An 11684-nucleotide genomic window follows, 5' to 3' on the forward strand; every position below is an offset into this window, starting at 1 on the left:
TCTAGGATCCGATCAACCTTGATCTCCTAAAGGTAACTAAACAAACTGTTTATGAAAGAATGTTTACAAGAGATTTGCTTCTGAAAAGCTAATAGTAAACACAATGAATTCAGATGAAAGAATGCTTAGGAGGTTTTTGAATATAGCTTGCGCGTGTGTAATTCTTCCAACCGCATCTTTCAATCTTCAGCCTCTATTTATACTCCAAGGATAAGGGTTTGAATGCTGCATGGAAATGCTACCGTTGGAGGGCAGTTCTGGAAATTCCAGCTTCTGCTGTGGCTGAGAACGTTAGGTAGGTCGTCAGGATAGTACATATGCTTTTGTACTTGGATAGTGACATGACCTTTAAACCTAGGAGACTTCTGATCAGGGGAATGCTTCATGTTGGAACTTGTGAAGCCGGTTGATCAGAGTCAGAGGGAAAGCACAGATCCTCTGACCGTTGTATCTTCTGATTCTGAACTCAGAGAGAAGTACATGGTCTTCAGAGTTTCTTGCTTCTGGACATCAGAGTTTTCACTATTCAGCTTCTGGATCTTCAGAGTCTTCTACACCATCAGAACATCTGAACCTTCAGAGTTTCTTGGTTGTCAGAACTTCTGGATCTTCAGAACTCCAAGTGACTGAGTCCACATCAGAGCTTGTATAACTTCAGATCTTCTGAAGCATTTCTACTGTTCAGAGTGAACATAGATGTTGCGAAAGCGTTGCTTGGGTCACTCTTTATGCACAATGCTTCTGATTTGTGTGAGATTGAATTGAGGTCAGAGCCTGTAAATAGCACACTCAGAAAAACACGTTAGAGTACCATAATTGTTCATACTCAAATGTTAACTTGTAATCATCAAAACATAGAGTTGTACTACTCGATCAAAACTTGATCTTACAGTTATGTCATTCACAAATTAGATGTGAGGTGAAACAAATGGATCACCTAAAACTGAGACTTTTCAGTGGACAATTCGTGCAAGCAATATCCATTAATTTGTGGCGTCATTTAATCTGATCCTACAAATTGAAAACAGCTTGAAATTAAAATGAAAATAGTTATAATGATTGCTTGTGGTGAATTCCGTATGGATAAGGGTATAGACAAGGAGATCCATTAATTCCACTAGGATTATACCCGCGCGATGCACGGGAAGACAATTTTACAATTTGGTAATATAAATTAAACAATTTACATAGTGTAACTGATATCTTTACCACTTTATAAATGCATATTAATCATTTTAATATGTATATATCGCACGCGCACACACACATATAGCCTTTTTACGGTGTTATTATAATTATTTTACAATAATGTTACTATTTTTAGTTTATGCTGCAAAACTCAACCTACACCAATGAATTTAGAATTTTTATCAACAGTGAAAAATTAGAATTTAAGCAAATCTATGGAGGTGATTTTAGTATTCGGTGTTCAGGTATCACGAAGGAGTACCCAACAATGTCATTATTTTTTGCTTTTCCATTCCACCTTTTAAACATGGAAATTTCCATCGAGTTTCAATAATCTATGTGAAAATACATGTGAAAAAAGAGAGGAAGTTATACAATTGATTGTTTAGGTAATCCACCGATAACAACTTTCAAATCCTCAAACTTTCACGGCTTCATGATTGATGTAGATGGGAAGCAGTAATTTGACTTATATCAGAATTCCTTGATGATGTCAGAGGCAATATCCTAACTGGTGACCAATTTCTTGAGATTTTTTGATACTCATTAAATGACATCTATTCATTCCCTGTAACAATTTAGAACACCAAAAATTAAAACACAAGAAGAATATAAGGACTCCATTTTAATTGTAACCAATTTAAGAACACCATCATAACTGACTTGTAGGTGTGTTTTCATCTTCATAATAGTGAAACTGATTGTTGAATGAATAAGTTAGCTTCAAGAGCTGGATTCCATGGGCATATTTTTTTAGTTCAAAGTAACAGCTAGAAGAGAAAGGGTAAAAAATTACTCAACTAAACTTACATTTTCACCAGCAAGTTTAAAATTTTTCTTCCTCTCTTCACCATATTTGTCCTTTCCTATGCAATCCATGTAACTTATGGCACCAAGACTTGAAGCATCCACTGTAAGAAGCATCCACTATAAGAGGCAAATTTAAAATGGTAAGTTATTTCACAACCACATCAGATTTAGCTCACAACCAAAAAGGAATGGACATACCACAAAGAGGTCTGCTCAAAATGCTTTTAGTTCAATGAGAAGCAACCATTGGAATATGTGTGCATTTAAGTTTCTGGAAGATAAAATTGACTGCTAGTGCTAACATTGGCAAAGACAATGAGAGAAAGAAAAACCCAGTAGATGAAGGGTTTGCATGCAGTTGGAAACTCATCTCTAATGGTGATACATTCAAATCTTCATAGGAGTTAACATTTCAACATTAGATGCAAAAGATATTTAATTAAAGATTAGAAGGAGTTAAAAATCAAATCAATCACTGCAAAACTATAGCATCAATTGTAATTTCCTGAACAATTAAAATTAATCATAAACCTCTAGATTTTATATTATGTTGGTCCTAGTATCAAGTACTTTAGCACTAAATAGACCGGTGAAATTTAAATACAGGAACTGATTTGATGGACAAAACACAACCTTTAACATGGATCACATTACTAATTATTAATTACTAATTTTACTAAAAACAACCTTCAATCATATAACATGAAATGGTACAAATCAGATCCACTTTCATCAAGAAAAGTGAAGAAAGAAAACCAATGCCACACAAATCAGCTCATAAAAAAGCCAGGAAAAGATCATAAAACTAAAGGAAGCACTCTTGTTCTCATAATACTAAAGGAAGCACTCTTGTTCTGCAGATAGAAATAAAAACAAATGATAAAATAGTCAATTGTAACTGTCTAAAGTACGAATTCTCATTCTGTTCATTTGATGCTCTCATTCTAACAATGTTCTGTATATTCTCAACCAAAATCCAGAAAAAGAATGAATTTCACCACCTAATAATCAGGAATTAAGGTAATTTTGTAAGAATTAAAGCATTAACTCACCCATAAGACAAAGTCCACCTCTCTTGGAGACCTGGTTGCTTCAATTGGCTTCCGGCAAGTAATGAGCTCTAATAAAACCACTCCAAAAGCATAAACATTAGAGAATGATATCAAATGGAAGATGGAGATTTAACATAAATTTATATTAAACATCATAGAGAATCTGTAAATGTAGCTAAATAGCACACATTTCAAACACCAATAAAAATAACACATTCTACTCATATAGGATGAAATCAGAATATGAAAAAAATTGCAATTTCGTTATTGAAGATAAGCATCACCTAGACATCACAATTAAAAAGTTTCCATATTCAAAGTACATTAAGATAGAATATTGAGAGACAACAACTTATATTCATCAGATCATCTCACATGAATTGCTTCTGAAGACATAGAAACAGAGCCCCATTTCAGGCCAACAAAATACAGTCCTAATTCCTAAACAATAAAAACAAAAGAGTCTGAAGCCCTTGCACTGGCAGTCCCCTTGGATTTCCCATTGGGAGGAAGGAGTCAACAGAACAGGGGTAAGGAAAACTAATAAAGGAACTGGATGAACACCCAAGGATGAGCAATCTCACAATCAAAGGGACAATTTTTAAGCACAGGATCAACAAACAATAGAGTCCAGCAAGATTTGGAAGTTATCGAATCAAACAACCTGGAAAGCACCTTGAGTAGCTGAGGAAAATGAAAATATCTTCCAAGGATCTGAAAATTGAAATGCAAGAAGGAAAATGAAACTAATGCTCATACATGGATTAGAATATTCATATTTATTCAACATTCAAGCACTAACTATACTCTTGTCCAATTAGAAGGAAAAACACCCCTTGAGAAATACTCTTTTCCATGGAGATCACATACTACATGCAAAATAAGCATTGAACTTCAATAAGCACTTAATCTCCCGTCAATAGAGCAGGTGATAGAACTACTGAAGGAACAACCACAAATCATTCGGTTTATTATACTATAGTTTCAGCTGTTATATTTTACAATGAGGTTGAAGAGTGGAATCAAGAAAAATTGCAACATCAATAAACCTTTGCAGAACTTGAGACCTAGAATACCCACTTTCTTTGTTTGCAGAGCCACCACCAGAACAGAGACATCACTCCTTCAAAGGAACACTCCTCCACACCGGCGCCATTGTCCCCACCAAATTAAAAACGGATTAACTGAACAGTGCGGCAGAAAGAGTGGGAACTGGTTGATCAATGAACATATGAACATGACAATGGTTCATAAATTCGGGCATGCATCAAGTTCTGCAAACACCACCCATGACTCAGACCCAAAATTCGAATAAGTAAATCAAATTAGAGAAAAATATGGTTCGGAAGCAGGACAAAAGACTGGAACACGGTTCAATTTATAGAAACACTCTCAGCATTCATTCGAGTTCCAATTCAAATCAGAACAGCTGTAAAGAAAATAGGGGATGCATTAGGGTATAGGAAAAATACCTGTAAAGTGATGTCCATAGGGACGAGCAGAGTAGAGGAAAACGCATAGCTCAGGGAAGGGTAGCTGCAGAACGCCGTTGAAAACGAAAAAGCAGTAGAGGGAGATTGCAGAGTCTACACGGTAGAAGCAGAAAAGGGTCGAGCGTGCGGATAAGGGGAAAGGGAAAGATTGATTTCTGCTAACCTAACCTATGGAAACAAAACCTAACATTCAACCAAAGAAGCCCAAATAAGAAATAGGCCCAACTATCTAACAACAGCAAAAAAAAAAATGGTGCATGAAATTGCACCTTGCATTTTAATTTAGTAGATTCCTCTTCCTAATTGTAGCCGAAGGTTTGAGAATGAGTTTGTGAGGAGGGCAGGGGAGTAAAAAAATATGTTGGGTATGAACATGGTAAAAGTAATGAAATTGACATTTCAATCCTCCGATTTACGGATGATACGTTGTTGATTGGGGAAGCGTCTATTGAGAATGCTTTTAGCATGAAATGTATATTGTGGTGTTTTGAGATGACATTGGATTTGAAGATCAATTTCTCAAAATGCAGTCGTGGCAGTATTGCAATGCTGGAAAGTGAAGTTCATGTGGCAGCCAGTGATCAACAAGCTACGAGACAAACTAACCTCATGGAGGCTGAAGCCACTCTCTTTTGGGGGCAGAATATGTCTTATCTAGAGTGTGCTTTCTGCTATCCTATATTTTTTCTTTCTCTTTTCAGGATCCTGAAGGGGAGTGTTGACAGTAGCAAAGTCAATCATGAGAAGTTTCCTATAGGGAGGTGTTGAGAGGGAGAACAAATTAGGGTGGGTCTTGTGGGAACACGTGTGCAGGCCAAAGTATGATGGTGGCCAAGAAATAAAGGATTGAGACGCCTTCAATTTGGCACTGTTAGGGAAGTGGCGGTGGAAAATATAGCACGATAAACATGGCTTGTGCAGCAAAATATATAATCTGATCAAAATATGGAAACATATTGGAACAGGGGCAATTGGATGTCCAAATGAAGGATTTCATGTGGTGGAAGGATTTATTCAAAGCTTGCTTCCATGAGAATGATAGTTGCTGGTTTCAGGATAGAATATGAAAAAAGGTGGGTAATGCACGCTTTTTTATGTATGGGCTAGTGGCAGTACATTGAAGGAGCCAGGAAGGTTCAAAAAATTGTTTCGCCTTTCGTCTCAAAAGAATGGCATTGTTAAAGAAACGGTGGTTTGGCAACAAAATGCAGTGGCTTGGAACTTTAGGTGGCGGAAGCAACTAAGCAATAGGGAATGTGTGTGTTTAAATGATCTGATGCAGTTTCTCTCTAATGTCAGTCTCAGACAGGAAGTAAGTGACTCATGGGTTTGGCTAGACACAACTACTGGAATTTACTCGATCCAATCTGCTTATAGAGAAATCCAGAGGTCGCTGGCGGTGGAGAATGATCTTGTTTTTAAGGTAATTTGGTCAATTCCTGTCCCTTCAAACAGTAGTGTGTTCGCTTGGAGGGTGGCGCTAGATCATATTCAAACAAAGTCAAATATGAGGCGGAGGAATACTAAGTTGTGGTCTTAGGGGGGTAGGTGTGTACTAAGACCCTTCCACATCTTGAACTCCCCGGTCGGGCTACCATTGGCTAGGACAGACACAAAATTAGACTCCAAACACCCTTGAATCCATCTCACCCATTTGCTACAAAAATTCATCTGTTGGAGCATGTATAGAAGAAAGTCCCATTGGACGGAATCATAAGCCTTCTCATAATCCACTTTGAACACTATAGTTGGCTTCTTCTTATGGTTAGCTTCTAAGATGACTTCGTTGACAACAAGCACCCCATCTAGCATTTTTCTCTTCCCTAGGAATGCGAATTGGTTGGCACCAATAAGCTTAGGAAGTACCTCCTTAAGTTTCTTTACAAGGATTTTGGACGCAATTTTGTACATGCACCCCACTAGTGAGATATGTCGGAAGTCATTTAAGCTAGAGGAATCTCCACCTTTGAGACGACATATGATTCTGTTAGTTGGGATTTTCTGTATTACGTGATGAGGGGGATGAGATTTTGTCGACAATGGATCAAACAAATTAAATGATGCATTCAATCAGTGTCGATGCCCGTTTTGGTGAATGGAAGCCCTACGGAGGAATCTAGTCTTGAAAGAGAATAGAGCCAAGGTAATCCTTTGGCCTCTATTTTGTTCTTGGCGGAAGACTTAATTAAGTGTGATAATGAGGCAAGCCTGTTAACCCGAAATTTTACCAAGACCCAAGAATCAGTCAAAGGCAAGCCTGTTAACCCTCTAGAGCTGATCTGGCGCTTGCTGTGTATATAGGTTTGTAAGCATCCCTTAATGCTACCTTTTTTATTCATTAATTTGGTTGTTCAAAAAAAAAAATCACTCACCAGAGCAAACAAACCCACCCCCACCCTCAACATTTTTCACACTGTCTCCTCTTCTCCTTCTTCATTTTTTTCTTGGTTTCAACTGGATCTCGTGATAACAGTTCATAGGTTGTTTTTGCTGTTGCTGCCAAAAGCGTGACCAAAACCTTAATTGGAAGAACAAGGTTTGTGCTTTCTGTGCTTTTTGATTTGACTGGAACAAACGATGATGATAAACCGTGGGTCAAATGTTTCAGCTGAAGGTGGAACAAGTGAGCTTTTGTGTTTCTGAGTCTGAAGAAGATGAGTTGGGGTAGTTGGTTAGGGAATTAGGATTAGTTGGGGGGAATTAAGATTGTTTAATTAGTTTTGGTTTAGAATTAGAGTTAGGTTAATTATGTTAATTAAATTATGTGTAAATTATTATTTTTTATTTTTTTAGTGTCATGTCAGCTTCATTTACACAGTCAGCATATCATATCATCACTCGTCGGAGCTCTGAGCTCCGGCGAGGACTGGCTCCATACGTTTTTAAAAGAGAGGGATTTAATCCACAATTTTTTCCGGTCAGAAACCTGGTTCAGACGGCGACACAAAGACAGGGACTAATATGAGGATTAAGCCTTTAGTTAATTCTAAAATCTTGGGTCTTACACCCTACGAAGGAATCTAGTCTTGAAAGAGAATAGAGCCAAGGGAATCCTTTGGCCTCTATTTTGTTCTTGACGGAAGACTTAATTTACTGTGATAACGAGGCAAGCCTGTTAACCCGAAATTTTACCAAGACCCAAGAATTAGTCAAAGGCAAGACTGTTAACCCTCTAGAGTTGATTCCTAAACATCTCATTCCCAATTCATACATCCACTAGATTTTACCACTTAAGTTATCATTCGAGGAAAAAAAATCATAGAAACCATTAACTTTGTCAAGGTGGTTATTATACGATAGTAAGATACAAATAGAAACCGAAGGAAATTAAATGGATTTAAAACTCATTAAATCTAATTCATTTAGATAAGAGTAAAAAAAACAATTCTGGTAGAAGTATTATCAATTGAATGTCACGTTAAAAAAAAATATCAATTGAATGTCATTACTCCTTCAGTAAACGCACAACACATTTAGAATCAAAACACAATTTTTTTTTTATAATGAGTCATATATAAATCAATTTTTTTGTGTCTCGAAAAACAAGGCTATTTAAGACACATTAGAGCATTGTTAGTTTGTTACTTATATTTATTTTATATAAATCAATTTTCTAACTAAGGCTATTTACTTATATTTACTTATCTATAATTCACTTTGATCGAAATCTATAATGCAATAGTACAAAGACAATTCTGTGACCAAGATTCCTTATATTATTATAATACACTATACCTAGAATAGACATAATGTATATTTAGTTTCAAGACACATTACAATCTAAAGTGTAGAGACTCTAGAATTGCATATAGTTTGGTCTAGTTACTATGTAAGTAAGATGTGGCTATACGGCCTTTTGCTCCTTTAGGATAGAAGCCACCAGGGACATGTTCATCACCTCCACCATATACTATCCTCAATATTTCTTCAGGACTCCTCGCATATGCCATTGAATATTTGTCACCAGCAAGAATGTTGCCTTCGGTTTCTCCCTCAGCACCTTGCAATTTAGGGACTTTAAGACCCTCATCTTTCAAACCTGAGCCTCCCAACTTATTCCTAAGTGTTGAAATGCGATTTGTAAACTTTGCCACTGAATTTCCATAAGGATGCACCTTTAAAGCTCGACGTTCATATAACAATGCTCTAATGACTGCATCTTGACCTGATTCTACTCCCAGAAGGCCTGCAACAAGCTGCCACCTCAAAATTTCATTAGCTTGTGTTTGAAGAAAGTTATTAATTTTAACTTATGTAAAAAAAAAAACTTATGAAGGGTAAAAACTATGTTTCATTTGGTTAGAACTTTTAAAAACTTCAACTAAGGACCTAAGTTTGAAGTTTTATTTATATACCTTCTTGGAAGTAGCATTTTGCAGGAGTGGATTGGCTCCAACATAACCAGTGAGACCAACATAAGGAATGACATAGGATGCAAGAAGATAGTTGATGGAATTGGCATAGGGATCAAAAGGAGGGCTTAGAGGTTTCCCAAAGGCACTGTCCATTATTTCGGCAAATGATGCCTTGCTTAGATTCAGCAAAGGCCTTGGGAACCCCTTCACTGTGCTCTTTATAGCCCTGCAATATTACACAACTTAGAGTGTGTTTGGACACAATTGATTATGGTAATAAAATTTCAGAATTATTGATTGTGGCAAATAGAATGATTCTGGTTTATTGGTACACCCAAGCATCATTTCAACCGGTTATAATTGATTTTAATCAAGTAGAAGTAGAATTGATTTTATAGAGTTGATTATAATTTCTAGACATGCTTAGTCAAACTATTTGTACACGGAGAAACCACAATCACAGTATCACACTAAACTGACGCAAAAGTCAAGAAAAATTACTTTTATCCATATGATTTTGACTCAATGTGAGTATGTGATTTTCCACCTATATCTAAGTTAACATGGAAATGAGATAAAAAAACTTATCCAAAATGTTCATCATCAAATGCATGTGTAGAAATCATTCTACAAGCTTTCTGAAACCAAAATAAATTTTAGGACGGGAGTTTTGGAGTGTCAAAAGTCATTTGACTAAATGTTGTTAGGAGGAGAAAAAAAAACAAGACTAATAGATGCAATATATGATGTGTTGTGGTACGAAGAACACGAATCAAAACTTAGACTAGAGAGTTAACCTCAAATGTCCAACTTCCTGCAAAGCAAACTGATAGATGACATCCCTAACAAGGGGGTCTAGTTTGGCCGCTCTGGCCCCAATAGGAGGTGGTCCTCCTCCAGTTAAGTTTGGAGCAACTACATCAAGCCCATGACCCAAAGCACCAAACAAGAAGAACTCAGCCTCCAAGTATTCCAAATTGAGAGGAAATTCCAGAAGATCAAGATCATTTTGATCTGGGATGGCAGCACTAGCAATGAGAACAGAAGAAAAAGTTTGTGAGGTGAGAAAGAGTGAGGCTAGCAAAACAACAATGGAGGAGGAAATGTGTGATGCCATGATCAATGTATTAGGCGCTTTTTCTGAATGAAGATGAAAATGTCAGTGATGTGATCCCATTTATATATAGGTATGAATACAACAATTTTTTGTTCACGCAAGCTATATGTGGCAAGAAGCTACCAAGTTATAGTCAAAGATTGGAGTTTAATTTGCTACGTGTGAAATATGATCCTATCCGCTTGGATTTAATGAAATACTTAGTTTGCGTGATAACTTGAGAAGTGGTTTTAAGGCCCGGTGGATAGGATAAGCAGACAGGATAAGACAACAATAATCATATACTGCTATAATATGTTATTTGTTGCGCCAGCATGATAGGATATGATATCTACTTTTCATTTGTTTATTACTGTAACTCAAAATTAATTTCAATATTTATATTTTAGATAATCGATAATAATATTAATTATATAACATAAATTTTTATTTTAATAAAATATTAATTTTATTACTCATCAATTACTATTTGTTATTGTTAAGTTAAAAATATTTAATTAGTAATAAATTCAATTAAAAAATAAACTAATTTATAAAGGGTGAAAATATTGGATTTACTCATATAAAGTAATTAAATTTTCATTATCGTTGACTATTACCTAGTTAACATTATTTTTCGTTATTTATATTATAATAAAAATACACAAAATAATTCTTTACTAACAAGTAACAAGGCTACTCAAATATATATAAATATTAATTTTTCGTAGTAAGTATAGAGTAATTTATATTATCATATGATATTATTTAAAATTGGTACTCTAGTTACATAATTATTATTAATAATTTAAACATAAATCGCTTTTGAAAGAATAGTATCTATTAATAATTTCTTTAAAAATTTGATTAATTTTTATCATTGATCATTTACTCCTACTAAAAGTGAAAACATTGGTTACATATATAATAATTTTAATTAAAATAGACTCCCTTTAAAAAAATTAAAATAGAAGAATTAAAAAAAATTAGTTTAATTTTAGTTAATAGTGAAACATTAGGTCATTTACAAAAATGTAAAAAAATTAAATTTAATAATGTAATCACTTTTTGAAATGAGCCCTTAATGTCATCCTTTTATTATTCATAAAAATAATAATTTATCTTATCATGCTCTTAATCAATCATGATCACCAAACGAGCCATTAATGTCATCCTTTTATTATTCATATCATCCTCTTCTACACTTTCTATTTGTGCGGAATGTATAATTTATATTCCGCAGTTATTGAGTTAATGAAAATTAAATATTTTTAATACTAATAAAAACTGATTTATTCCCGTTCCTTTTTCAAAGTTATTGTCTAATATATTCTATTTTGTCGGTTACAGTCTAATTTATACTATTAATTATTTTGATATATAATAGCAGAAAATTAATCACATTAATTCAGTTTTATGGTTATTAATCGTGGGTGTTATGGCTGTTATAATTGCCATTAATTTAACATCTTGTTTCCTTCAATCTCGTCTAACAATTCTAGAGAAGAAAGAATATGAAGCGAAAGAAGCTGATGGAAAGCTTCAAATTTGGGATCATTTCATATTCCAAATTATAAAATAAGTCTTCTTCTATACGTAATGATCTCATCAAGTTCAATAGTTTACTACTGCGTTAGAATGCTGCTATTGACCGTGCACGTAGGAAGTGATTTTCTCATCATCAAAATTA

The 11684-nt window shown here is 34.9% G+C and overlaps 3 protein-coding genes across 30 annotated transcripts; all 3 read right to left on the reverse strand.

Moving 5' to 3' along the window:
- Positions 1 to 1364: 1364 nt before the first annotated feature.
- On the reverse strand, positions 1365 to 4715 carry LOC130723087 (uncharacterized). Of its 28 annotated transcripts, none has more exons than XR_009014170.1 (7): positions 4523 to 4711; positions 4131 to 4324; positions 3726 to 3764; positions 3051 to 3118; positions 2197 to 2295; positions 1999 to 2115; positions 1365 to 1756 (listed from the first exon to the last, which is right to left on the reverse strand). XR_009014170.1 is itself a non-coding variant. In XM_057574013.1 (7 exons), exons 2-7 carry the CDS (start codon positions 4312 to 4314, stop codon positions 1682 to 1684), a joined length of 417 nt encoding a protein of 138 aa, XP_057429996.1. In that variant the 5' UTR covers positions 4315 to 4324; positions 4523 to 4704; the 3' UTR covers positions 1365 to 1681. The 28 variants fall into 28 exon arrangements, 4 of the variants coding, with proteins under 4 accessions (XP_057429996.1, XP_057429998.1, XP_057429997.1 ...); XM_057574013.1 differs by lacking the exon at positions 2197 to 2295 and adding an exon at positions 3921 to 3965 and having other exon boundaries at positions 4242 to 4324; positions 4523 to 4704; XM_057574015.1 differs by lacking the exon at positions 2197 to 2295 and adding an exon at positions 3858 to 3965 and having other exon boundaries at positions 3715 to 3764; positions 4242 to 4324; positions 4523 to 4704.
- Positions 4716 to 6079: 1364 nt separating this feature from the next.
- Positions 6080 to 6454, reverse strand: LOC130725628 (uncharacterized). The gene has a single exon (XM_057576840.1). The coding sequence runs from the start codon at positions 6452 to 6454 to the stop codon at positions 6080 to 6082; it is 375 nt and encodes a 124-aa protein (XP_057432823.1).
- A 1782-nt stretch (positions 6455 to 8236) lies between these two features.
- LOC130721911 (ferritin-like catalase Nec2) lies at positions 8237 to 10058 on the reverse strand. The gene is made up of 3 exons (XM_057572499.1): positions 9696 to 10058; positions 8899 to 9124; positions 8237 to 8739 (listed from the first exon to the last, which is right to left on the reverse strand). The coding sequence occupies exons 1-3, from the start codon at positions 10013 to 10015 to the stop codon at positions 8362 to 8364; spliced, it is 924 nt and encodes a 307-aa protein (XP_057428482.1). The 5' UTR covers positions 10016 to 10058; the 3' UTR covers positions 8237 to 8361.
- Positions 10059 to 11684: the final 1626 nt, after the last annotated feature.

This window comes from Lotus japonicus, chromosome 6 (genome assembly GCF_012489685.1).
Source record: "Lotus japonicus ecotype B-129 chromosome 6, LjGifu_v1.2".
Classification (NCBI taxonomy): domain Eukaryota; kingdom Viridiplantae; phylum Streptophyta; class Magnoliopsida; order Fabales; family Fabaceae; genus Lotus; species Lotus japonicus.

Excerpts from the sequence above, each read along its gene's own strand:
- LOC130721911 (XM_057572499.1), bottom strand. The coding sequence starts at position 10,015 with ATGGCATCACACATTTCCTCCTCCATTGTTGTTTTGCTAGCCTCACTC. Across the intron at positions 9,125-9,695 it reads CAGGAAGTTGGACATTTGAG|GGCTATAAAGAGCACAGTGA; the intron begins GTTAACTCTCTA and ends GTAATATTGCAG. Across the intron at positions 8,740-8,898 it reads AAAATGCTACTTCCAAGAAG|CTTGTTGCAGGCCTTCTGGG; the intron begins GTATATAAATAA and ends TTGAGGTGGCAG.
- LOC130725628 (XM_057576840.1), bottom strand. The coding sequence starts at position 6,454 with ATGTACAAAATTGCGTCCAAAATCCTTGTAAAGAAACTTAAGGAGGTA.
- LOC130723087 (XM_057574013.1), bottom strand. The coding sequence starts at position 4,314 with ATGCCCGAATTTATGAACCATTGTCATGTTCATATGTTCATTGATCAA. Across the intron at positions 3,966-4,241 it reads TCCCACTCTTTCTGCCGCAC|GGGAGATTAAGTGCTTATTG; the intron begins TGTTCAGTTAAT and ends TGCTCTATTGAC. Across the intron at positions 2,116-3,050 it reads AGGTGGACTTTGTCTTATGG|TGGATGCTTCTTACAGTGGA; the intron begins GTGAGTTAATGC and ends TGCCTCTTATAG.